The sequence below is a fragment of the Platalea leucorodia genome, assembly GCF_965183815.1.
Source record: "Platalea leucorodia genome assembly, chromosome: 11".
NCBI classification, from domain to species: Eukaryota; Metazoa; Chordata; class Aves; order Pelecaniformes; family Threskiornithidae; genus Platalea; species Platalea leucorodia.
Genome location: NC_138833.1, coordinates 13672980 through 13699858, shown reverse-complemented (window position 1 = coordinate 13699858; position 26879 = coordinate 13672980). Strand labels below are relative to the sequence as shown.

Sequence of the window (26879 nt, the reverse complement as noted above, 5' to 3'; positions counted from 1 at the left end):
ATGACTGGGTACATGGCGTATACCAAAGCATTGCATATTGTCAAAACAAAAGCTGCGGCTTTACTGTCGGTGGGGTCATAGGTAAAATTGACTAGACACCACCAAGATTGGAATTCCCTTTCAAATTGAGTTGCATTATCCCAAATTCCCTTTTGAATTTCAGTGGGCAAAGTGCCCTCATCGCTTTCCCTTATAATTGCTGTTAGAGTAGATTGCACTCACAACTGAGAAGGGAGCAATTGTTCATTGCTTGCCAAAACACAGAAACTGTGGATATCTCCTGAAAAGATAATACAGAAATTGGGGCATCTTCTGAAAAGATGAGGCAGTGTGATTTCAGTGAAGCAAACAGAGCTGTTTTTCAGTTGAGTAAGGCTGTGTGAGTTATACTCTTTAGCTCTCGACTTACATCTTTAATTTAAGAGTTTATAGCGTACTTCCCCCCAAATCCCTGGTTTTTCCTCTCCATACAGAGCCCCCATCCCCTGTTGCCTGGCCGAAGGGGCGAGGCTGCTTTTCCCGCTCCTCAGCGCCACCGACCCCAGCGTAAAGTGGAGCCTGGTCTGACCCCAGTTATCCGACAGCCGGCAACACCAGTCCCACGAGAAACACCCGCGTTGCCCCCACCGCCACCCCCCCACGCCTGACCGCGACCCTCCCCACCCCGGCCCCGGCCGGTCTCTCCCCGCCGCCGGCCCCTGTGCGGCGCCTTTAAGGCCCGGTGCGTGATGTCACTGCGGCTGGGAGAGACCGCGGCGGGCGGCGGGGCTGCCGCGGCAGCGCGGCCCGGCCCGGAGGGACCCCCTGCCCGGAGGGGACCCCCTGCCCGGAGGGGACCCCTGCCCGGAGGGGACCCCCTGCCCGGAGGGAGCCGGCGGGACGGGCTCGGGCGCGCAGCATGGGCAGCCTGCAGCTGCAGGACTTCGCGGCGGGCTGGGTGGGCGGTAAGTGGTGCCGTGGGCTCGGGGCGGGGGAAGGCAGCGAGGAGGGGGACAGGGGCGTGCGTGGGAATAAAATCCTCCGTGTCACCTGTGGTGTGTGCCGCCGACCGGAGTGCTCGTACCAGCGGGTGCGCGGTTTGCTTTGCTTCGCTTTGCCTCAGAAGTGCGCTTTAATCCAATTTCCACGGGCGGGATGCTTAAAACGTAAGTGTCAGCACGGGCGATGCTGCCGTGCGCCCAGGTGGGTGGGGGGCGGCTGCCGGAGCCTCCCCGCACGCCCCCGGCCCCCGCCGGCTCTCCCTCCCCTTCTCTCAGGGCTGGAAGCACCGCCGGGCTCGGAGGCGAGCAGCCGGGGCTACCGGCAGCCAACCCGGGGTCGCCCAGCCGCACACACCCCCGGGAGAGGAACCGCTTGGCTTTGACCCCGCGGTCCCGACAGGGCAAACAGAGTGGTGGCCAGGGCGGCGGTGCTGGCCGGGAGGGGTATTGATCCGGTCTGCTGAAAATGCTGATGGCAAACACCGGGGAAACAGATAGCCGAAAGAAAAGGAAACGCGAGGATCTGCAGAGGCGCTGGTAACGTAGTATCTCTCACAGAACGGAAAGTTCCCACTGGGTTTAGCAGCTGATAAGGTGCGCGGCTAAGCTGCCGTGCCCGGGGTGGGCTGCAGGAGCGGCCGAGCAGAGGGGCAATCGCGGCACCGGCCGCCACAGACCAGAGCTCTGGCCAGGCTACCGCTCACGCCAGGAAGGGGCGTGAGATGGCTCGCGGATCCTGACCGGCCAGATGAGGTTAATAGGTTAGCTGACTCTAAAAAAACCCAGAACCTCTGCCAAAAAGTTACACGAGCAGCTGATTTTTGGATGTTCGCAGCCTGCGGAGGCTGTGCAGCACGCAGTGGCTGCCTCTGCCCCACTGACCCTGTGTTATTGCCCCACATCCCCGAGAGTGGGACAGGGCGTCTGGGGGTGAACAGCCACCAGCGCTCAGTGTCGGTGGCAGTGGCCAGTCTTCATGCATAGCACTGGGCCACAGGTGGCATCAGGTAAGGCCCAGGAGGAGAGGGGACATTTTATAACACATTTTTGAGTAAAGTCATAATGTGTTTACCAAGAACATGATTCTCTTTTCAGTCCTAATCCGCTACAAGTGAGCAATTTCATGTAGTCTCTAAAACACTTGAGGACACTGGTTTGCATGGAGAATTGCAGATGGGGAAGCACCACAAATTACCCACCATCTCCACAAACACCCTAAAAACTGCCAGTGTTGTTTGGAGCAAGTGCACAAACCCGTATCCTGGCCACAGCACATGGGTTGCTCTGTTCTCCGGGAGAAGGGGGAAACCAAGCCGTGCTCTGCCCTGCCATGGGGGCTCCTGGCAGTGAGCGGCACGGGTAGATGGGCAGGATGGTAATGGGGAATGGACCAGTTTCTCCCAAAGAACCCTGGGGAATGAGGCTGGATGGGACTGTAGAGATCAAGAAAAAGCAGGATCCTCTTTATCTGAATCATCCCTGACAGGTATCTCTATAAACTGCTCTTAAAATGGCAAAGGCTGGGGGTTCGCGGTGCCCATCAGCAGTCGGCTCTAGAGCATCTCTATCTGAACCGAGAGAAAGCATTTCCTCGTGTCTAACCTGAATCTCACCATTTTGAGTCTAAAAGTTTGCATGACCTTGCAAGAGCAAGGGTGGGTGTTCATGGACAGGTCATACAAATACAACACCTCTTCCTCTCATCTGGATGCCTTTGAGATGTAAAGTCAACTTTAGAGTACGTTGGAGTCAGGACAACTTTGGAGTCCAGGAGAATATGCAGGGAAGATGTGGAAGTGTTTCTGCCCAGCTTTTGCCTGTTGTCAGAGACAGGGCACTGTGCTGGGCGTTGCTCTGGCTTGGCCCAGTACAGCTGTTCCAACAGAAATCTCTCCTCCTCCCCTATAAACCCATCGCTTCCTACCATCACAAAAGCTTCTTCAATGTTTTGCGTAACACTTTGCTTTCATCTCCAGGAGCCGCCAGCGTCCTTGTGGGCCACCCCCTGGACACAATCAAGGTAAACCACTTTGAACCGTCCTCTCGTGTCACCACCCAAAACCCCAGCAATGGGGAGATGGGCTCTCTCTAGATGATGCTTCCAAAGACCTTCACTTCCCCCGTCACCCCAAGGAGGAATTTAGCCTGGGTAGAAAGGTTTTCGTAGACTTTAGCCTTTCTTCCTCTCCAGTGCTCATTTCGAATGAGAAACTAAAAGAACTGGCAGATACGTGCAAGTTCTCTGGTGAGGATTAATGTTGAAAATTAAACCTGGCCTCGCTTAATGTGTGGTTTACCAAATGTTTTATTGAACTTTGCCACAGACAAGTATTCAAAGGGCAATGGGGGAACTATATTTGTTTTGCTGCAGGCACATTTTTATGTGTTTTCCTAGTGTCGGCATTGCTGGAAGGGAGGAGTGCTGAAATTGTTATCCCAGGGCTATGAGATGCAATATTTACTATTCCTGCAAGACAATTATTCCTCAGGGGGAAGGATTTAGAGATGTAAGAAGATATTTGCTAGCAGGATGCAGACAAGCCCATGCACACACCAATACAGTCTGGCCCAACCAAGCTGACCATCCCTACTGATGCAGAGATAGAGAGGAAGATTCTGTTCCTTTCTTCTTTTGCACAGTGTGACAGGCATCTCTGGCCAGCTTTCACTGCTTCAGCTGGTCTGCCCATGTGCTCTGATCTCGTTCAAGCCTCATTGCTGGCACCAGGCGGGGCTGTCAGATGTGGCAGACCCAAGTGTCAGTGGTCCTGTTTGCACCTTAGAGACCGTGGAGGGAGATGGGGAGGAGGCAGGCTCCAGCACAGCCCACGCCACATCCTTTCCCCCACCATCACAGCCATCTGCTCGCACACAGCTGGCTCTCCTAGGGTTGGGAGTTGGCCTGCCAGCCCTATCCTTTTGGCACTGCTAAGGTGATATCAGCCCTGGGAGCACTGCCGTGTGAGGATGGGTGCAGACCCCACGCAGGAGGAGCCGCAAGCTGCCCGCACCATCCCAGCGACGGGCAGGGCCAGGGCGCAGGCAGTGCAGGCAGGCTCTGCCCAGGGTTGCCAAGGCAATCCCCATCTCAGGCTGGCCACCGGGGCATCATTGCCAGCTTTGGGGGAGTTTGGCAACAACTGAGAGAGGATCCTGCTGGGAAGCATTGAGTTGCTGGATGCCAAGAAAGAGCGAGCCCATCCTTCAGTGCTTATAAAGACAACTGTCAGGCTGACCCCTCTGTTGCCCTTGGCTTTGGACATGGCCTGGGAATACCAAGTAGGCAGACTTGTGATCTTTCCAAATTTAGGGGAAGGGAACTGGAAAGGAGAGTTTTTACACAGCACTAAAGCCAGCAAAGGGGCGGCTCAGCAGCATTCGCAGCCTCCAGGGGAATGGGGGGTCCTTCCCCACCTGGAGGAGAGGACAAGACTGAACGAAAGGTTGGATGGAGTATGTGGTATCTGCACCATGGTTCCCATCAAGCAGGCCTCCTCCTTCAGCTGGCCCCTTCCCAGCGTTGCAGCTTCCATCAAACCTAAGCAGCTGTTTTTCCATGGCCTTGCAAAACTCTGAATAGTTTTACATTTACTCACTTTTCATCCTCCACTTTGCATTCATTTCCCCAGAACTTCCTTCAGTTTTTGGGTGTCACCCAAGGGCCCCATCTAATTAAAATGTAACAGAGAGGAGAAGTTTCCTGAGGAATATCCATACTGGTATCAGCTGACTTTGACAGAGATGCCTGCAGGGATTTTAGCGCTGGGTGTTAACAGCTTAGGTAAGGGGCATATATGTGAGGAGCAGTTTGTGAGCGCACTCAGTTGCCCTCAGTTACTCAAAAAATGTATTAACTTGAACGTCTAAATACCCGGTTACTGTGTAAAAGAAAAAAAAACAAGCCCATGGAGGCAAAATGGAAACACCTGGGCTAAGTGTGCAGATGAAGCCAGGAGGGAATGCAGGGCTGGGCACTGCAGTCGCTCTGTCCTGGGCTGCCTGGGGTGCAGCCAGCCTCCCCGCCGGTCCCCCCCAGCCCCATTACCCTGGCGTGAGTCACAGTGTGCACAGGTCTGCACCCATGGCCCAGGCTTGCCTGCATCGCACAGCGTGTGCTGCATGAGCTGTAGCCGCCATCTTCATGTACCAGCTTGTTTGTAAGGGCTCAGTAAATATTCTGCTTTCGCTACCGCCTTCTCCGTGGCCTCTGGCCAGGCACAGAGTGGTGCTTGGTGCTGCTCGGTGCTTGGTGCGGGCAGACAGCTGCAAGGAGCAGCCCTGGGGCAAGGGGTGAGCCTGGGCTTTGGTCCTTCTCGCTCCCTGGATGGGTCCCACAGCAGCACCCTACCAGCCAGCCTCTTGCAGGGCCCTGGGCAGGGCTCTGGGCCAAATCATTGTCATTCAACCTGCTGATTGCTATCCAAAAGCTCTCCCCAGGCTTGAACTCTGGAGAACACTCACTCCCTTGGGCTTTACATTTCCAAATAAAGTTCCTGCTTCACCCTGGTGTAAGTCAGGGCTGAGGCACTGGAGGGGACTGGGCACTTGCCTCCAGCACAGGTTGGCACTGTCCCTCCAGGCTTCATTTTGCCATTCCTGATAGCGGCAATGATGATGGATACGACCAGAAATGATGTCCCCATTCCCTAAAAACATCCCCAATAGAGCACGTGTGACTGTATTCCTATAAAAAATGAGCTCTGGCCTCAGCCAAGATTAATTGCTGAAGCCCCGGGTCCTATGAACCAAACAGGGTTTCCATTTCCTCACACACCTCTAAGTCCAAAAAATGCATCACTTGTGAGGATTTTTTTATTGCAAACTTGTGAGCAGCTTGAATGAAAGATGATCTAAATATGTGTGTGCATGTACATACATATATATATATGTGAGAAGGGGAAAGCATGTTGAAGCATACAGGCTTTGTCGTGATTTACACGCCATTTCTTACAGTTGTTGTAGGCATCTTTTGGAAGGGGTACAACCATTGCTTTCCAGAAACAAAATGTCTTTGTTGGAAATGATGTAAAAATGTATTTTTGAGTCAAGCATGGAGAATTTCTGAGATGGAGCCGAATTATTTTGGCTCCATTTACTATTTCTATGTCTTAAAATCCACCTTGGAACGGAAGAGCCTCGGAAGCCTCCCAGGGCAGCTCTCCTCTCCATCCTTCAGCAATGCATCCCAACCTCCACCGAGAGTCCCCAAATGGAGGAGACCCCATCACTCTCCAATTTCCACATAAATCAGGACCTTGCCAGTGACAGCACTGCACGCCAGCAGCCTGCTGTGAGCGCTGTCCCGGGCCAGGGTAGCTGGTCTGGACTCGAGAGCAATTTGACAGTCATCGGTTCCAGATGTTGCAGAAAGCTTCAGACCTCTGAGGTCCCGTTTAGCCCTGCTTCTGGCAAAGTTCAAGGGGGTGGATGCATATATATCTTATTTTATTGCTCTGTTTTCTTTACAACTAAGGAAGGATTCGCTCTCAAAGCAAAGTACACATTGTTTATGTAGCATGAGATTTCACTGGGCTGGAAGCATGGGATTTTAATTGCATTTCATGAATGTCTTTTGCAGACTCGTTTGCAAGCTGGACAAGGATACGGAAATACACTCAACTGTGTTCTCACTGTGTACAGAAATGAGTCTGTAAGTACTTTATCTTAAAATGTGCTGGTAGAAAATGCAAATAGATAAATAGATAAATACATAAAGTGATTATACAAAATCACTGTTGACACGAGCAGTTATATGAAGATCAATAAAGTTGCAGTTGAGACTGCAAATTCCTACAGCCTTCTCTTGCTAAGTCCAAGGTAACTCTCTTGGTTACTCCTCTAGGGAAAACAGAGATCCCTGGCAAGGAGTGATAAATGACATTGCCCATGTCTCCGCATGGGTCAGGGTGTTACATCCACGGTGGCTCTTTTGCCTGTACCTGCTGGCAAAGCTCTACTGCAGGTATTTTTCTGGCTTTGGTGATGCCAGGACAGAAGCTGGCCATAAGAGGGACTTTTACACCGTTTCCAGTGCTTTCAGCATATCCTGTATTCTGCACAATCTTTACAAGTCTTTAGCAGTATGAATTAATTTTCACTTGCTCAGCATGTGCGAACGGTTGGTTCCAGGAGACATCTGGTACTTGGATTTGCATTCCTGGCCTGACAGACAAGTTGGGGTTTACTCTGCTCAGTCCTGTTCACTCTCTTAACTCCTGCTCCCTTCCCTGGGTAGGTGGCCGGCTTCTTCAAAGGCATGTCCTTCCCGCTGGCCAGCATCGCCGTCTACAGCTCCGTGGTGTTTGGCGTCTTCAGCAACACGCAGCGGCTCCTCAGCCAGCTCCGCCATGGAGAACCATCCCGCACGCCGGTGCTCGCTGATGTGGCTCTGGCCAGCGTGGTGGCAGGGTTCATCTCCGTGGGCATCGGCACTCCTGTGGACCTGGTAAAGATAAGGCTACAGATGCAAACGCAGCCGTACATCAAAGGTAGGAAGCAAGAGTTTCTTTTTCCTTTCTCTGCCAGTTCTCGGTATTTCCCATCAGCTTTAGGACAACTTTGCTTCAAGGCCCATCTCTCTGCTGCCTTGTGCCACCACAATTGAGCTACAGATCCTTCTGCCTCAGGATGGACCCCATCCTGCCCAGCTCAAGGGGAGGGTTTTTATCAATGACATTGATCAGATCTCTGCTGGCATTTCCAGTTGATTGGGATCTATAACAAACACAGGGGCAGGTCTGCTCAGGACCAGGACCTGCGGGAGCCACCTTCCCTGCACGGCCATGGGGCAGGAACAGCGAGTCCCTGGGCTGTCAGGTTCCCTGGAGATCCCACCAGCAGCACCACCACAGCTGCCAGCAGTCATGCCAGCCCCGCATCTCCTTCTGCACACTCTCAGCTCCACGTACATTTGCCCATAAACCCCGCTCTGTTATTTCACCCTCCTCTGTTCAAAAGCAAAAATTTCACATGTACATTTGAAAACTGCTGGCTCATTCAGGGCAGGGTTACAGGTACCCAGGTGCAGGCAAGATGGGTCAGGAGGGGACACTGGCAGGATGGCAGCAGGCAGCTGTAATCTCTCCAGAAGCTGCAGGCAGAAGTAGCTGCTTCTGCTCAAGGTGGCGGCTGAATTTCATCGCAGGCTGCCAGGGCAGAGCAAACCCCACTGGAGCACATGCACAGCCAAAGGAAGAGACGGTGCAGCTCCAGAGCTGAACAGCTTGGATTTCAGCAGTTTCACAAGCACCTTTCTCATGTTACCGTTGCAGTGCTTAACTGTGAAATAGTGACTTTTTTTTATTGGTTTGATAAAATAATATTATGTCCATTTTTAAAAGCCTGCATGCAGCTTAGCAACCTAATGCCCTTTCAAAAAACAGCTTGGTCCTCTACATCAGAGGGGCCAGGCTCTGAAGATACCAAGGCTTTCAAAGATGCAGCTTGGCACCAGATGTGGTTAAAATCCATGAAAATTGGGCACATAGCCTTAAACTCATTTGGAAATCTCACTGGGCACGTACCTATTAGGAGGCATGAAATGCATCTAAGAAAAATCTGTCCTGAATTATCTAAACATCTTTTAAAAATGGACCTAAGTCCTCTTTCTTAAAATGTTTTTTCCCACACTACATATTGATCCCAGCAAAAGAAAATGGATGGCAGTGATTTTTGTCTGTTCAGTGGTGGTAGGCTTTTGGGAGGAGTTCTGTAGCAATATAGCTGTTATAACAGTTGTATCTTTCTTTGCAGCAAACATTGAACTAAAGCCCACAGTTCCTGGATTTCCTGTGTACCGAGGCCCAATTCACTGCTTTAGGACAGTCCTACAGAAAGAAGGGATAGCAGGAATATACCGAGGCGTGGGAGCAATGCTTCTGAGGGATGTTCCTGGGTACTGCCTCTATTTCATCCCTTACACATTTTTCTGTGGATGGATTACCCCTGACGGATGCATTTCGCCTAATCCTTCCTCCATCTGGCTGGCAGGGGGTGTAGCAGGTAAGCACCTTTTTTCCCCAAAACACTGGCAAAACAAGGACAGGAAGGTTGCCAGGGGTGGCTCAGGGGCCGCCACATCCTCCTGGTCACCAGGAGAGGACATGGGGCTGAATGACCTTCCTCCCCCAGGGCCAGGTCCCCTGGCACCACAGCTTCACTTTATGACTTGACAAACTTTATGGAAGTCGTGTTATCAGACCTTCATCAGGCTCAATGCCAGCAAGAAGGAAAACAGCCAGCACCTTCATCTCCCTGGATGTGGATGTCTCACGGCAGCCTGTGTATCACATTGCCAGCGATCCATGGCAGCCAAGATGCCTCCAGAAGAGGACTTCAACCTGCTGGCTGCCCACCAGGAGGGTGTGCACCCTACCTGCATGCAGCAGAAGCAGAGTTGACTGTTACTGACCACCTTCTTTTTTTCCTGTGTACACCCGCCAGTAAGACTGGCACGTGCATCCCCTACCATGCTTAGATGTGTAAGGTCACCCCTACACCCACTCCCCATTTCTTGGCCATTTCTAAACTGCAGACCCCTAAATGCAAGTCAATCCTTAGCTCAGGTAATGATTACAAAATGTCCTCTCCGTTTACTCCTGCAAATAAACAGTGCCCATCTGGACAACTTTTCTAGTATGCCCCGACACTCACGCAGGTCCAAACAAACTCTTGTCTATCCAACTGGGCCAGGTATTGCGGTCACATGCTGACCTTTTCAGGGAGGTGAAACATCCCACTCAGCTGCAGGCTGATCAATGTAAATAGACCGTTTCTTTATAGGAATGATGATGTATCTCAGCTGCGTGGAGCCTAATCCTGATTGCATGGCACGGACCAGCCTCTTATTTGCATTATCATCTCAAACTTTGCTTTTCAACAGCATTATCTGAGGACTCCATTTTTTCTGAAATTGCCCCAGGCAGCAGCTCCCTGCAGCTTGGGCCCTTCCCACGGCATGTCCATGCTCCACCAGAAGCACGGCAGAAGATGTATTTGCACCTGGGAGAGGACCTCCTGGGTTGTCTGCGTTTGATTACCAGCGTAACCCCCAAAATCTCCATGCTTCTTCCAGAAACAGGAAACTTTGCTTCCAGAAGTACCGTTCCTGTCCCTGAACAGGGTGAATGCCCTGAAACGAAAATCCCATGGATGTCATGTGGTAGACGAGAGGTGAATTTCTGAGTTCACTGACCTGCGGCCAAGGAAATATAGAGAAGAAATTGTTCAAACACTTCTGCATTTTTCTAGGAGCCATTTCCTGGGGGACTGCTACTCCAATGGATGTTGTGAAAAGTCGACTTCAGGCAGATGGAGTTTATTTAAACAAGTACAAAGGGACCCTTGACTGTATCTTGCAGAGCTACCAGAACGAGGGCTTAAAAGTAAGTGTTACTTGAAGTAAAATGTGGGTATTAGGCATTTAATTTTCAGTTGGGAAATACAGTGGCTGTTACAAACCTATCATCTGCAGGGTTGAGAGACAGCTAAAGCCAGTTACTGCTAAATTATGACTGTAATCATAGTGCAGATTCTTTCTAAATCATAATAGTGAGAGTAATAATGCACCTTACAGCAATGAAAAAATGAATGACTGGGGGTCACAGTCTGCTGGTGTAATTAACTTAAAAGAACACGTCATGTCAATGCATTTAATTGTGAATATGATTTGATTTATCATAAATCAGAGGTAGAAAATCTTGCCTCTGTGATTGCTTCTACAAAATGCAGAGGTCAAATGTTTCCCATTGACACCGTAGTCAATGGGAACTGATTCCAGTGGGACTGTGCTGGCACCCCCGTTGCATTTGGTTGCCTTGGGCAATGCTTTGGTGGGAATGATACTGTGGTTTGCACTGCCTACCCTCATTTTTCACCAAGACAGAGTAGATTGAAAATGCTCTTAAATCAGAATTGCCTCAGCTTCAAACGTGAAGAAGGGCTGCATGCTAAAAAGAACTTATTTCCTTTTTCTGACTTTGTCTATTAGTGTAATAAAAGTTGTTTGTTTTACCTGCAAACTTTGCCTCAGTTAAATGTGAATGGCAGAGGACCAGGGTTTGCAGCTTTATTGCACTGCCAATGCACAGTTATGAGAAGCAATGTCTTCTGATACTGAAATAAATCTGTATTTAAGTTGTCATCAAAACATCATGTGGGCTCTTAGCTCCAAAGTGTTAATTTTCGCATTCTGAGGGAATAGTAGTAAGTTACAAAAAGAAAAATAACCTGCAAAGTCACAAGTCAGTGTGATTTAAATATTTGCCAACATGCCAATATGTTATGCCAGCCGTCACAGGAGCCTGCAGTCTGGTTGGTTTTTTGCCGTGAAGAAAGTCACAGTCACATGAAGCACAGGCACTTGGAGAGAGGCTACAGACCATGCCTGGACGGTCAGAGGAGCGTCAGGGTGCCCCGGACTCTCTGCAGACCACCTGCCCTGCACATTCAGTTTGGCTTACAGCTTCACAGTAAAACCTAGGGTGGCTGAAAAGGGAATTTCCATGTGTTTTCCCTTCTCTCACCTTCCCCATCCTCACCCCCTACCTTCCCTGTCCTGCCTGAATACTAACAGCTAATTCAGGCACTTTTAGTTTTTTTTGTTTGAGGTCTGAACTGCTGGCGGTTTTTCTGCTATCATGCCTGGTACCCGGACCAAAGCCAGCAATAGGATTAAGTAACAGTTGGTGATAAGACTCGATCCTTCTCTCGTAAGGAAAATCTTTTTATATGTTGGGAGACACAACTGATAAACAGCAAACTCAGCTCTGGATGTTTTCATTCTAGGACAAAGGAACAGTGCTGAAAATAATTGCCTGGGGTACAAAAAAATGTAAATATAGCCCTCTTCTTTCTCTTCTTTCTTTCATAGTCAGGTATGTTCATTCTGATGAGAAAAATTTATGCCTCTTAGTCTTTTCTTCATAAATCTTAACTTGGCTCTCTCGTGTTTCTTTATGGATACTGCAAAAATTTGAATTTTCTCCCAGAAAATTCTGTCTTTCCTAGCAAAATAAACCACCCCAATAAATCAAGTAATATCCTAAATATCCCAATATTGCAATTTCACATTGCAAACTCTATCCTAAACAATAGGCAGACATTTTTATTCTGTCTCATACGAGTCAGCACCATGAACTTGTTTTTATTAGGTATAACATATAGTCATGTTTAGCAGAGCTCAGTATTTCAGGGAAAATACCAGTTAGACACTTATGTCTATTGTGAACTTCTGGTGTTTAGATTAGTGACTACAGTGATTAGCCTGGGTGGTTAACGGAGTGATTTTGAGAGAAATAGGCCAGCAGAGATACTCCCTGCAATCATCATTTTGTAAATAGGCTCACCCTAGAGCGAGTGGTTTGTGCGCACCCTTGCACATATCAGGCAGTAGTGTCTGTACCGAGGCGGGTTTTCAAAGGGAGACAAGCCAATGCCAGGAGCGACAAGGGCCCCTTCTCCACTTTCCAAAAAGCACTTTACTGTTCAAGCACTTAAAAGCCGCAGGGTCTTTCACTCCTGTAAGTGCCAGCATCTTTTCAAAAATATATATATTGAGCAGAATGGGGAAGTCTGACTATATAAATTCATATTTATTATCTTAATGAAAGAAAACTCTGGGATATGTATGAACACCAAAGCTTGACCTTAGGAACCCACATGTGAAAATATCAGCCTCTATCGAGTATTTTTTCCAAAGTCGGTGGCAAGAGCTAGTTCTCAGCAAGGTACAGAGTAAGTCTAGTTTTCTGCTGGTTGAGAAATTGTTTCTATGCTCAAAGGTGAAACCTGCAAAATAGTCTGCGTGGCACAGTGCCTGTGTCGGCTGGGCTGGCTTGCAGCCACACCGCTCCCTCTCCACTTCCCAAACGTGTTCTGCACCCATAGACCCAGCCCCGGGTGTCAGAGCATTTGCTGCATGAAAACAACAGCCTTTTTGTTGTACCCTGTGGTTTGCATGATCCTTGTACCCAAAAGGAAGGAGGACTTGTAGCTAGGTAGGACAACACTGGAAGACGTTTTAGATTTCTTGCTCTACACCAGTGGCATGAGGCCATTTTTTACCCTTTACCTCCTGTAGCCCTTGCTGGCAGATGCAGATGTGGGTCCGCAGGGAGCATGGAGCACAATGATACCAAACCAGTGACTTTTGCCATTGCATTTCTGTTCTCCAGCACCGACTTCAGCAAAGACCAGCAGTGAGAGCGATCTCCTGAGCAAACCACGATTTGGTTCTTCAGAATCCCACCATGACTTCATTCAATATTTTCTTCTTCTTCTTAAAATAGCCAGTATATTCCTATGCTCTAACCTTTCTCCATCCCCAACAGGTCTTTTTTAGGGGCATCACGGTCAATGCAGTGCGAGGATTCCCAATGAGTTCAGCCATGTTTCTTGGCTATGAACTTTCCCTCAAAGCAATGAAAAGAGACCAAACTGAGACCAATCCTTAACTTCCAGGTCAGCGCATAAAGACCCTCCAGCTTTATTAAAATTAGAGAATTAATCTTTGAATCAAATGGAATTGCAATTGTATAGATCCTCTGAAAGTCAGATAACTTACATGGCTACCTACATCTGAATAGTCAAACACTTTTCAAACTGGGGTCTGTGGGATTTGGAGCAGACAATAGATGTGCTGATAGAGTTTGGTTTCATTCCAGATCTCCTGGAATTTCACTACTATCCAGTCTGATTGTTGTGATTGTTTTGATGAGTGTGAATCAGAAAAGAAGATCTGAAAGGAAAATATTCTCTAACATTTTATAAGTTTTGAAATATCATTCTCACTGAAGTCCCTGCACAATATCCTTTCCTCCTTTGATCCATCCACACAGACCTGAAATTAAGCCCTTTCAAAGTGTCTTGACTATCAGCTCACAGTTTTACTCTTTCCCTCATAAACCTAGGGTTGCATAAAGGAGCAGCATTAAAAATATCTGATTACAGAAGCTTTTTTAGCAGTTAAATAGTCAAGATTATTCTTGGCAGTCTGCTGTTTTTTGCAGTACATTATAAACCTCCTTCTTTCTTATTTCAAAAGTGTTGCCAAGAAGACCTGAAAGTCTCCTACTTTCCTGAGCCAAATCAGCAGTGTGGTGTTGGTGAGGGCTCAGCTGCTCTGACTGAAGACTCCCGTCCTGAACCTACAGCATCTGCTTTCTCTTCTGCCACGGACTTAGTCTCTGGAAGACTCCGAAAACTGCACCAGCTCAATCAAATCCAAAGACCATTTTCTTATCAAATCTTTCACTCTGTTGTCTAAGAGCACCTTAATAATTCCTATGGTGGTGTTGGGCTTTTTCACTGATGATGTTTTTCCCATTGACATTTTTCCCATTGAGCCGAAAGAACAACTTACTTCCCTTACCCACTCGAGTGAGATATACCCCACACCAGCCCACCCTACATCAGCTGAGGGAATGTCTTTTGTACAACACTGCATATAATGCTTGTCTTTGTGAACAATGAAAGGGAGAGGTGTGATGGGTGTGCAGGTGCTTTTCATATAGGAAGGTCTGGATTCCCACCAAAACATAGCTTGCTTTCAGGATCAAAGAAATGGATGACTCCCCCTGTATGAAACGAATACTCATGTTTTACATCACAGAACTCTCCAGTTTGCCACCATTCGGGCAAGATCATCATGAAAAGATGTGAAGGGCTTCAACAGCTTCAGTTTGTTATCCAAGATATAAATTAAATTGGGCAGCAGGAGGATGTTAAATTCAGAGACTAAGCTGCTCTTTTTCTTCAGAAAACAATAAAACAAATCTGCATTTCATATAGATGGCTGCCTATTAATTCACCTAACTTGCCTTGTGTAGCCCTCCAGGGACCTGCTAGAGGTATCTCGTTAGATCACCTGATTTTGCTGACGTGACAGACCAGCTTGCCAACTGCCAAATCCTGCAGACATCACTTTGCAGCCTTGAGAGACCACCAGCAAAAGAAGTCTTTTTAAAGGATGCGGAGTTTGGGATAAACTACTCTCTAAAATACATAGGCCAGCTTCAGACCTCCAGCTCTTTGCTGCAATCCCACTGAGACAACTGGGGCAGGCCCAGGTCTCTCTTTGGTCTACCTCAGCCTTTCAATTATTCCAAGATCTTTCACATCATGATTATTTCTGTTTATGCTGTTAAGTATCTCCATGCTTGATTTTCTAAGCATGGAGCTTCTGATGCCAAAACCCAAGAAGAACCAGCTCTGTTGGGACGAGAGCAATCTGCTGGCATTGGCAGGAGAGGCTGAGGGGTAACAGCCTCACATGCAGAGGGACCTGCAGCATGGGGGAACAGTCTGGGACCACACTGTCCTCTGGGAAATGTATGGTTCCCCCCCATCTTCCTCTGGAGAAGAAGAGCTCTAGGGAAATAGCCCAGCAATGGCAGTTTTAGCAGATGCCCTCAATAAAGGTTTCTGAAGACAACCTCAGCAACTGTCCAGCTGTCCTCCAGAAAAGGAGGAGAAGGAAAGAGAAACTCCTGCGTCCTCTTCCCTGGATGAATGGAGGAACTGGCGACAAGACTTGAAGACTTCAGCAGAAAGTGCCTAAAAACTCTGGTCTGAAGCAGTACTCAGAAATGGGGTCCCCAACCTTAGGCTCTATTTCACTGGGGCCTAAATTAAAAACAGAAGTGTGGCTTCCCCCAAAACTGGCCTTAAAAAGTGGGAGAAACAACTGGTGTTGCTTCATCTCAGGACTTGCAGGTGAGGAGGCTCACAGTGCCTTTGAGCTTGGCAAGAACACAGGGAACTCTTTAGTAAACAATACAGATAAAATTGATGAGCCTTCACAGAAGTATTTGTTGCTGGCTGCATTTAAGGATTCATCCTTTCCATGTCACCTCTTTTAATACATATACATACAACATGTCCTTTGGATGCATAATATCATATGTCTCCAGGGATAATACTCGGGGACGCTAGTTTTTCAGTGCAAATAAATGGTGTAGCTTATCTGCTTGCATTATGTAAAATGGACCATGAATTAATTAAACTGATGAGGTTTGCAACAAGCTGTGTATCTGAATGATCCTGCCCTCACGGTGCACAGGTTTGGTATGTTCAGTGCCCCCCTGGGCGTAAAGCCCTAAGACACACATTGGAGTTGCATAGTGATTTTTCCTGATATTCTTCATTCAATTAAAGCAGTTTTGAGATGGATGCCCAGGATTTACTTGGGCAAAACTCTTGTGTGACACACACCTGCCAGAAGGAGCTGTCAGGGAGAGCTGTGGACTACCCAGTGTAGAGAGGGAGCAGAGGGAAGAAAGCTTTTAATATAAAAACAAGAAAAGCAAGTGGGAAGTGAATAAAAAGCTTTGGCCACATGATGGCATCCTCGTCCGTGGCAGGGCACAGCCGTGTGCGGCTTGCTGGAGCTGCCAGGCAATCTCTTTGTGTCTTGCTCCGTTCAACCCCAAGTCCAGGCTTGCTGCCAGACCAGCACATGCTCCCTCCCCAACAAGGCAGCCCCACACTGGCAGCGTGCAGGTGATTTTGGGGTGACCCTGCCCTGCCAATGGCTTCCCTAGCCCAGCAGCGCGGGAGGCAAGCCTTGGATGCACTGGTTAATCAGTGTATCACCCCATTAGCATTCGTAGACAAACCACAAGTGAGGCAAAGCAATGCCAGGCTGGAGCACGAAGGTTTCGAGGGTGACAGCAGCCCTGGCCAGCGTGCAGGAGGTTGGGCTGCTGCTGGGCCAGGCACAGCAGGATTGGGACAAGCAGCTTTTAAGACACAGCACTTTGTGATATGGTTGTACCCATCGCTGCGATCGATCACAGCAGATCCCTGCACACAGAGCCTGATAAATAACTTGGTCTTGCTTTTGAAGTAGTGAGCGCGTGGCTGCGTCACCAAGGAAAGAGGTCCAGTGGTGGGGCTGGGTGATGCCGCAGGGGGTCAGCCCCATGTCTTGAAGATAAGGGATGGCAATTACAGTTTATGCACACAGAGACTTGACAGGTCTGCGTCTTGTGGGAGATTTTCTTTATGATATATCAAATGCATTAATTTTTAGAGATAATATCAATATCATTATCCATTGATAGAAATCAGGATCTCTAAGGAATCCTTTTTGGGGACCTGCTGATGGGAGTTTAAAACAGTGCCTTGCCTGGCAGGCAAAGCGCCATACATACAGCTGATTCAAATCCCTTGTATGGGGCACTGATTGCATATGTTGGTGGTTTTGTCCCTGAATTACACAAAAGAAAAATCCCCCGTGTCAACATAATTCAGGATACGGACCTGCTCCTCTGTCAGTGCTGTGGCTGTAGTGACCTGCTGTCGGTGGCACGTTCCCCAGCACCACGCACGCTGGAGTGGGAGGACACATCTGCTTGATAGCTTGTTCACAGATGCTCACAGAGCCCCACATTTCTCAGATAAATCCAGCAAATCCTGAAATTGGTATAAAATGAGAACGGAGACCAGAAGGACCAGGGATACCTAATTCTGTGCTTTTCTTGCCTGGAATGTGAAAGCATACTCAGACCTGCCATGCCTCAAATGAGTCTGTAATTGCCCAACTTCCATGTCGCTGGTGGTGTTCCAGCTCTTACAACACCCGATATTACTTAATGAGATGCTGGCTGTGTAGCTGTTTTTCCCAGTTGATACACTATGTAGTGCTATGGAAGGAAAAAAGGTAACAGCAGCTTATTTCCTCATTTAAAAAAAAAAAAAACAACAAAAAAACCCAAACAAACAGGAACTAATTTCCCAGTGAAAAGCTATTTTTCTGGACAACAGCCCTGACCTGGAGGAAGGTCTTTGGTGCTGGGAGAAGCCTGGTGCGGTGTGAGGTGGGAGCAGGCTGGGGCTGCCCTCTGGCCAGGGGGCAAGGAGGGGGCTACCTCACCTCCCTGTTTCTGCATCCCCACTGCTGCTGGGCACCTATAATGTCCTTGAGTCCTTCTTCCAGGCAGGCAGCAGCTGACATCCCATGCAGAAGCTCACCCCCAGCGGTTTTAGTGCCTGCTGAAGCCCTGCCTGTGATGGCTCTGGGTCAGGCTGAGATTTTCTCATGCCTCAGGAGTCCCTGCCTGGCGTGTCCACACCTCAGGGGAAGGTGAGATCACAGTCCCCACCTCAGTTTCTCTTTTTCTGTTGTACTGTAAGACAGAAGAATAGGTGACATCCTTGCATGCATTAGGATATATTATATTTCCTTGGTTTATCTGAAGTTCCTTGTTTTGTCATAGATGTTGTTATAGTGGAGATTTCTCTCCTAGATATTGCATTCATGTAAGAAAGACAAGAAGGCCAATACCTGTCTTGTACCCGTGAAGAAAAAGGTAAAGTGTAGAGTTTGAAGAAATGGTAAGATCCAAGGACAGAAGTGAGAAGTTCAAGTTGCTAAATTGAATATAAACGGCAGAAGAACATGTTCCTTTCTCTAAAGCCATCTTCTGCCTACGTACATGCTCCTATAGGGATGCATAGACTGATCACTGCCAACTTAGATAAGTAATATGTAAAGTATCATTCCAGAGATAGGCTCCAAAGGGAATTAAGCCTTTCCCCCTGGTGAGGGGAAATTTAAGTAGTTACACTGATTTTCAAAGCAGTTTTCCTAAACTGTAGATCCTGCAACAGCTCCAGAATCAGACACTAGTGGAACAACCAACCTGTTGAGCCATACATGCAGCAGCAGGAGAGTATCGTTTCAAGGGGGTCTCAGAGGTCCCATACGAGGTTTCACTGTAAGATATAAAATGCTGGATACATCAAGAAACCCTTTCTTAGTATAGGTGAAATACTAAGGCTACTGGACTGTAGAACACCAAATCTCTGAAAAGAATATGAAGGTCCTCTTGAGTGATGGAGAAAGCAGTGGATAACCTTGGGTCACAAGGCGAAACACTTGGAGAAACAAGAACCTTGCAACTGGGGAAGCACAGGCTGAGACTGCCCTGCCGCCAACACCTGGTGCTTCAGGATTGGCACCTACACAGCATCACCTGCTGTAAAAGCATGAGGACTTACATAGCTCATCTTCATGGACTGGACCGGCTCATGGTCTATTCCCGTTTCAAAACATTTTAGCACTAATGTAGCCTACTTTACACATAGTACAGAAAATCCTGCCAACTCTTGTGGAAGAGGGCCAGCCTATTCTTACTCATGCAACTAGGTGTGAACCAATATCCATGCTTATTTCATTGTTAAATTGTGATTGCCGTGTTTCAATCAAGCAGTCTGCAGGCAGTTTTTCAATGCTTCCAGCATGAAAAGCAAGCTGCACTGTGGGTCTGGCTGGTGAGGGCTCTAACACAGCCACGGAGTGAATGCCTTGCGCTGTCTGTCTGTCCCTCATGTTCAACCTTCCTCTGCATGCTGCGCTGAGAGGGAAACCAAGCACCCAGGGTCATCTCCCAGTGGGACAAGCAAGGAAGGGTGAGTGGACTTATGATCTCAGAGCTCTGCAGTGTTTCTCTTTGCTGGTGCGCAAGCAATCAGGCCCACAAAGGGGGATCCCAAAGTGAGAGTAATGGCATCAGGAAAACCTTAAAATACAAGAGAACTGGTGACCTTTGTTGACAGTTCTTGCTTTCCTCTGCTTACTTCTGGAGGCTGTTGTTTGTGAGATGCCCTTGCAATATATCCAACGCCCAGCATGGCTGGTGTGTTGCTGTCAGGGCTTTTTACTTTTTGATGCCTCAGCTCTTGCAAAATATCATTGCAGCATGGAAAGCTTGGCTCCCCTGCCAGAAAACACAGGAAAGCTCCAGTGACTGTACTGTTGCATGAAACAAGGATGACTCAGAGCTCTGAAGGTCCCTTTCAGGTGTGCTTCCCCATCTCACAGCTCCTGAGCACCACTAGTTTTGATTAGTTAGTTTAAATGGTTTCAAATTTATTAAAACTCTTCTGAAAGCAATGGGGCCTCTATGACCTACAGAAGCTAATGCGAGTCCTGAGGACGTCCCGTGGTCCATCTGCTAGGACAGAGCAGAGCGTGTGGCTATCAGGAGGTGCCACTGCCCTCTTCAAGGTGGCACATGAAATGTTCCCCGAGTTCATCTGGATTTTACACCTTTCTGTCACAGGCAATCTTGCTATTACTACGCTATGGTTTACCCTTTCGTGGAGGAATTAGAATGACCCTATTTTCCTTTACTTCTACACTAGCATATGTCATCTATATGTAAAAGAAAGGAAAAAAAATACTCCAAGCCACCTTATCTCTGGAAAATGAAACTATCAATAGCATCTTTTCATTTGTGGTCTTTGCAAGCTCTTACATCTTGATCAGCAAATGTAAAACAAGCTGGTATGTTATCTTGGTATTTTTCTTCTACAGGGAATCTATTTTCTACATTAAAAAAACCCAAACTGTACAGAGTTTCTTGGAAACACTACACTGGGATGCAAATTCTCTCATGAGAACTCAGAAGATCTGGAGGTTCATGCTGACCAGGCTAAAATAGTTATTTGGAAAAGGGAAAAAAAGCTTCAGAAAGACCAGACTTTGCACTGGTGGCTCCCCACTTTGACAACCGGCCTTTTGAGGCTTGTGGGTTTGCAACCTCAGAGGGAAGTGGACTCACACAGTCACCTTCCTACCTACTGCAATTTGGCTACTGAATTTATTATGAATTTGTTTGTGTTTTTTTGAGTGATGGTTGAAAAACCTCTATTTCCTCTCTACGTTTTGGCCTGTGTTGCTGAAAGAGAGATTAAGGGAGAGGAACAGAGGGAGATCAGATACCTAGACATGAGGACAGAAAATAAACTGCTGATCGTATTTAACACACAAATGACAATATATTTGTGAAAATACGTTGCTGCAGCTGGTCATCAAAATGGAGACTTTTAGAATATCAAAACTAAATATTTAAAGATTATATAAAAAAGCTGGTCTTTTTGCTGGGATGGCAATAAATATTAATTTCCACCTGGAAACTGGTCTTCGGATCAGCCTCTAAATGCCGGAATAGAGCCTAAACTCTCCAAAGCCATAACTGGTGCCACTTGCTTCTGTGCCCAATCCACTGCTGCTCCACTGAATACATGGAAAGCTCTTTCTCTGCCAGTTCGACTTCTGGTGATTTCTGATTCACTCTAAATTATACCACTTCTCTGGTGAATACCACTTCTCTGGAATACCACTTCTCTGGTGACCTATTTGCCCTGGAGCAACAACCGCATGAGATGGATCTAATTAAGCAATCAAATAGAAATTAAAAGATGTAGAGATAGCATTGGCACCTCTGGCAGATAGAGACTGCGAGGAGGAATCGTGGGCTCAAGGAGCAGCTCAGAAGCAGCTCTGGAAGCTCTGCCATTCTAATCTTCAACTAGTAATAAAACTACAGATCTTGTCCTTTTGGGCTATCAGCCTGGGAAGAAGTTATCTGATCTGCCCACTGTCCGGTGAACATAATTACATCTCATGTATGGAAAGGTCCTAATTATGTATCTTGCATACAATTTGTGCCACCAATCGCTTTCACTTACAGAGCGTGGCAGCTGCATTGAGACATCATTCCTTAGGTGAAGAGGCCCTAGGGACCCTGCTAAGTGTATCAGATTTTGTAAAATCCTTGCAAAGACAGAGTGTAGCAGCACCTGGGCAAAAGGGGATTTTGAATGAACATATTTTCCTTAAAAACAAGAAGCGGTAAAAACTCCTGGCTGTCACGAAATGCCCCTTGGCCCTCTCTCCCCATGACTTGTTACAATATTCCTTGCACAGCCTTGGCTAAATCAAAGATGCTTGCAAATTCTTTCCTTTAAAACCATGCAAAATCATTTTTTCAAGGATCTGAGAAACCAAGTGTCCCACAAATGTCACACATAATTTATTTCCTTCACGGATTTATGCTTTGAACTAATTGTTCTAGCTCTTGCCGTGGGGCTTTACTGGCTGAAGAAACAGAGAGCAGCACGCCCATTGCTTTCCTTCAGCAAAAAGCTGTTTCCTCAAGGCAGACCTACCCATCACAGAAGTCTCTTTACTACTTTTCAGGGAATCATAGGCTCTCGATCACAAATCAATGATTTTAGCCCTTCTCTAACAGCCCAGTGCCTTGAAAGACGCCACTGCCTGGCTCATGAATGCCATCCCTCCTCTCAATATACTTTCGTGCGTCTGTTGATCACAACATAGCCTGCTACCAGCTTTAACTTGCCAAGGGAGGGTCTCTGGCTTTTTCTAGGTATTCCCTGGGGCCTGTGTGAAAGCTGTAGCTGCCTAATGGGATGTACACTTCCCACACTAAATCACCTAAGGATGAACTTCAAATAAAAGGCAGGGAGCATCCGCCCCAGCCCGGAGCTGGTGCTTGGCGGGCAGGCAGCGAGGCAGGGGCAGGAGCCGCACGCAGATCCTCCTCCGCTCCCCTTGGCATGCGGGCAGGCAGTGGAGCCATGTTCAGCCTGATGAATCCCTTGCCGGCAGGCAAATGCCAGATCAAAACCAGCAAATTGCAACCCGATGTTTTGTCTTTCCAGGACAGTCTCCAGCGAGATCGTGCTCATCCTGCAGCCAGACTGACCAGCAGAAGGCTCAAGCTTTTGGAGGAGATCTTTGAGGCATAACAGGATTAAAGGCATAACAGGAGGGAAGCTTAAGAGACAACACTGGGGATCTAAAAGAAATCTGAAGGGCTTGCTCTGCTGAAAAAAAGAAAACCTCTGTGGCCACAGAGCAGACATTCAACCTGATTTGGAGACTCCATCTGAGAGAGTTTCCAAGTTAATACCATTTTGGTCACTTGGGACTATTTTTGCATCCACTCCTTTCTGCTTAAAAAGGAGCGCATGGGATGAGACACTGCGGTCAGTGTTTGCACTCTGAGGGCCCGATCCTTATCCGCACACTAGTGCACTTGCACTTGGCAAAGGTGGGATCACAGCCAGGGACTATGGGATTGCCCTCTGGACACGGCAGCTGTAATTCAGAGTGACAGCTTCTCCAGCCACCGCTCCACAACTCCATCCATTTGTCTGTCTGTCTGCTCAACAGACCCCTGCAGTGTTACCAGCTTTCTTTGAGAAAGGTCCTGCTTTAAATCTAGGGGGAAGCCTGTCAGTTTGTTTTCTCAGGAACTTTGGCAATGCTGAACGTTATTGTCTCTTCGCTTTCATGGAACCATAATTTACATAAGCACAGGAGACAAACCCCACATCTGAAAAAAAAATGCTTTCGTAGATTTTTAACCATTGTTTCCTGTTGGGGTGTGATATCATAATGTTCAAATTAATCACCTCTGAGGAGGATTTGTGAATTTCCGCAGTACTAAAGAAAAGTCACTGCAGTAGGTGACTCAATTGCACGTTTGATTTCTCTAAAATGCTGTCCAAGCTAGTGGGAAAAAATAGTGGGCATCTGGTATCAGTTTTATAGTTGGGTTTTTCCATATTAGAATGGGAATTTTGTGAAGACTCAATTAAAAGGAGTGTCCTCCTATTCGTCTGTCACCCATCAGACTGAGTTGCACATGAATGCCAGCATGCTGTCATACATGCTCTTCTCTTGTTTGCTGCTCTCTGTGCAAGCACATAATTGCAGTGTCCGTGAAATTATCCGCTATACAAAACATCTACTTGTAAGTGGCTCTTTAGCACCTTAATTCTGTAAAAATGCATGCTTGTAAAGTAGATGATAATAAATACTGATTTCTCACTTGTTATTCTTTCAGGGTGAAAGTCCTGTAAGTTGCCCATGTAGGGAGACAGCTGTCAGTGTGAGTACATTGCTTTTGAGAATATCATGAAACTAAACAAAAATGTACTTGTGTGGTGAATGCTAGTGATGCTGGATTTTAATGCTCACTCTTTTCATTTTCAGTCATGTTCATGTCTTCCCATTCCTGAGGTAAGTCTATTTTTTTTAAGCTCCTATAGTTGTTAAAGAAGTTCAGTATTAACTGAGTTTTAGTTTTTTCACTTTGCTCCTTATGTAACTTTTGCTTTCAGTTATGAGGAAGATTTTAATACACTCGTAGCAGCAAAACTGAGCCTGAGGAATAGTGGTGGGAAGGGGAGCAGAAGTCCTCCCATTACCAGTGCAATCAGAGCCAAGTCCAGAGTCAGGCAGAAGTCCTCTGTGGGCTTGACTTACTTACAAATGAAGAGATACAGGTTCTTGCTTTGAAAATCTCCGCAGGACTTTGTTTTATGGTTAGGTGCCTAAATACCTGAACCTGGGCCAGAGATGTCAGGCCGCAGATGCTCAGCTCTAGGTGTATCCAAAAACCATTTCATTTTTGTAAGCCTCCTCAGATATGGTGAAACCCAGCATTAGCTGAAACTATACTTCAAAGAGGCTACTTTTACAGTTTGAGGTTTTCTGAGAGACGTGACAGGTGTTTCTTACGGCATACATGATGATTTGTTGTTTTATAACCACCCCAAAGTTCTCATATTGGTTTTCAATAGAATGCAAAATACATCCCGTTTAATTGTTACGTGCTGCCTCGTTTAGGAATACGTATTTCTCCTTTCTGTAGAGAAACACAAAATGCATTCTAGCTTTTTCTAATACCTTCTTTGTTTAACAGCCTGGCCACGAATTGGCATGCTTTGTGGAAGGAACGGAACACATGCTGAAAAACAACATATTAAACCACAACAATTCAAACATAATAATTTCAAGGCTTAATCTAACCTTTCAGACTCAACTGGACAGAAAGCTCTGTGAAGTAAGACTTTTCTTACTTTTCTATAGATCTTTGTCTATCTTTTGTAAAAGAAAGGACTTTTTATAATTTAAACATTTGTAGCTAAGTGTTGGATTAATTTCAAATATATTTTAAATAGTCATTTTATGCAGGAGCCACATATCATAGCTGCAACATGCCTGAGGCAATGGAAAGCTATTAAAATTGGCAGAGAAAGCAGGGAGATGGGTTCTGCCCCACTGTGCCCTTTCCCTTCTCCAAACCCCTTTAGAATGAGGACCTTTAAAGACAGATCTCTGGGAGAGGAACTTTATTTAAATTGTTTTTCTATTTTCCTCTCTCAAAATGTGTTTCTACACTAAATAGTAATGATATACAAACAGAGAGTAGATGTGCAGAAGCAGCATGGCTGGGGACAGGCAGACAGAGACATCCTTCTCTTCTGGAGCATTAATTCTACTGATGCTGCAGTTTCTTCAAGGATGCCTGGGCATGAAATACTGCTGTGACCTGCAGCATCTTCAAACTTGTGATGATGCTCAGGAAGATTTCTGGATCCCCAGATGCCTCTTCTGAGGCAGTGAAACATCCTTTATTTACATATTGAGCAAAACTGTTGTGTAATTCAACGAGACACGGAAGATGCTGATGCTGCAGTGTCTCGAGCTCCTTTAAACTAGCTTCAAAGTTGCAAGTGGGAATATTGTTAGAGAGGCACGGCGACACCGAGCAGACCCATTGCCCTAGTCTTACCCAGCTTCTCATACTGCTCTGTCTGCCCTGTTTTCTGGGTTGAAACAGCCTACTTTAAATTACTTCAGCTATAACTATGTGAGAGTCCAGCTGTCACCTTGTTAGTCACCATGAAAAGCCATTCTTACACTAACTGCTCAAGGAACAATTCTTTAGGAATTGTTTTTTAAATCCTTGTTTAGCTCCAAAGAATGTATGTTTTAGCTGTTTCATCTAAATCCTTTATTTTTTATAAAATCTTTGGTAACTCAATCTTTATTCTTTCTTCCATCACAGAGCCTGGCACGCGGGAATCAATGCCAGTACAAGACCAAGGGAAATGTGAAGGAATTTTTAAATAAAATCCTGAGAACCTATCAAGCAATCAATAAACCTGCAGCTTAAAGAAAAAAAAACTTAAAAAAGCTTTAAAAATCCCCAAACTCTTCGATAAGAAGGGGGAACAGAAAAGTTATTTATTGTATTTATTGTCCACCTGAAATATAAAAGGTAGAAATAACAACTGCTAAACCAATAAAACTATAATTTACATGAGCACCAAAATTATTCTTCATTGTATGTTTTGTACTTGGTGAAAGGTCTGAACATCCTGTTTTTGTAGTGGGTGTCAAAATGCTTCTGCAAAGCTCCAGTCCAATAATTTCACTCACATGAGATGCTACAGCAAAATGCACACTCTGACCACTCTATACCACCAGAAATATTTGGTGACTTGAGATTCAAACAGAAATTCTGTGTTTTCTTTCTGCATCACTTTTCTTTCTGCATCACTTTTATTTTTCAATATTATCTACATCCCATGAATAAGTCGCTTAGCTTCTTTCTTGCAAGGTTGCAGATTTTCCTGCCCATAGCCACTTTTATTTTTCTTTTAAGTATTCAGTAGTAGAGAACTCATGAACATCTTAACGTACAAAAGCAAGACCATACCCAGGGTTAATTACAAGTTCTTAATGGGCTTGTGTCTTTGGAAGGTGTTGTGGACAACTGTTTCTTTCTCAGGACATATTTAACACCAGCTTTGAAGAAGATCTTTCTATAGTGCCATGAGCTCAGATATGCTTCTCTATCACCTCTCCACTCAGCTCAACAGAAACTAAAGACACAAGAAGGGAGCTTTGCTGGGGAAAAAAAAAAAAAACATATAAGGGGAGACGCTTATCTCAGCCACCTATTCAAGCCTTACCAGTAGTTTCTAAGATCTCTTCACACAAGGGAAAGTCCCCAAAAGGAGAGAGAAGGTCAGATTTCATCTCCTTTGTGCCTCAGAGATGAGGCATTGTAACAGGGCTGGCCTTTGAGACGGAGGATCTTAAAAGATCTCCAATGACGTCATTTCTTCACCACCTCCCCTGAAGTATGGTGGATTTTTCAGACTTCAAGGAACAGACACAGGCATGTAATTCCCTCTCTTTTTCCAGCATTAAGTGTGATATTGATGGGATGAACATGTTTCTAGGATCAAAAGTGTGATGGAAATGCTCATCAACTACACCATTATTCT

The 26879-nt window shown here is 46.5% G+C and overlaps 2 protein-coding genes across 5 annotated transcripts; both read left to right on the top strand.

Moving 5' to 3' along the window:
• Positions 1-728: 728 nt before the first annotated feature.
• On the top strand, positions 729-17875 carry SLC25A48 (solute carrier family 25 member 48). Of its 4 annotated transcripts, XM_082324397.1 has the most exons (8): positions 733-944; positions 2957-3000; positions 6559-6630; positions 7216-7468; positions 8733-8981; positions 10230-10363; positions 13310-13439; positions 14023-14244. In XM_082324397.1, the coding sequence occupies exons 1-7, from the start codon at positions 899-901 to the stop codon at positions 13430-13432; spliced, it is 921 nt and encodes a 306-aa protein (XP_082180523.1). In that variant the 5' UTR covers positions 733-898; the 3' UTR covers positions 13433-13439; positions 14023-14244. The 4 variants fall into 4 exon arrangements, with proteins under 4 accessions (XP_082180522.1, XP_082180521.1, XP_082180523.1 ...); XM_082324395.1 differs by lacking the exons at positions 13310-13439; positions 14023-14244 and adding an exon at positions 11269-13301 and having other exon boundaries at positions 732-944; XM_082324398.1 differs by lacking the exon at positions 13310-13439 and having other exon boundaries at positions 737-944; positions 14023-17875.
• On the top strand, positions 15613-25842 carry LOC309596328 (uncharacterized protein). The gene is made up of 6 exons (XM_082324399.1): positions 15613-15692; positions 22452-23548; positions 23642-23686; positions 23791-23817; positions 24503-24643; positions 25652-25842. The coding sequence occupies exons 2-6, from the start codon at positions 23441-23443 to the stop codon at positions 25757-25759; spliced, it is 429 nt and encodes a 142-aa protein (XP_082180525.1). The 5' UTR covers positions 15613-15692; positions 22452-23440; the 3' UTR covers positions 25760-25842.
• The last annotated feature ends 1037 nt before the right edge of the window (positions 25843-26879 follow it).

Coding starts and splice junctions, on each gene's coding strand:
- LOC309596328 (XM_082324399.1), top strand. CDS start 23,441: ATGAATGCCAGCATGCTGTCATACATGCTCTTCTCTTGTTTGCTGCTC. Junction 23,549..23,641: donor GCTATACAAAACATCTACTT/GTAAGTGGCTCT, acceptor TTATTCTTTCAG/GGTGAAAGTCCTGTAAGTTG. Junction 23,818..24,502: donor CATGTCTTCCCATTCCTGAG/GTAAGTCTATTT, acceptor TTTGTTTAACAG/CCTGGCCACGAATTGGCATG.
- SLC25A48 (XM_082324398.1), top strand. CDS start 899: ATGGGCAGCCTGCAGCTGCAGGACTTCGCGGCGGGCTGGGTGGGCG. Junction 6,631..7,215: donor CTGTGTACAGAAATGAGTCT/GTAAGTACTTTA, acceptor TTCCCTGGGTAG/GTGGCCGGCTTCTTCAAAGG. Junction 10,364..14,022: donor ACCAGAACGAGGGCTTAAAA/GTAAGTGTTACT, acceptor TTATTTCAAAAG/TGTTGCCAAGAAGACCTGAA.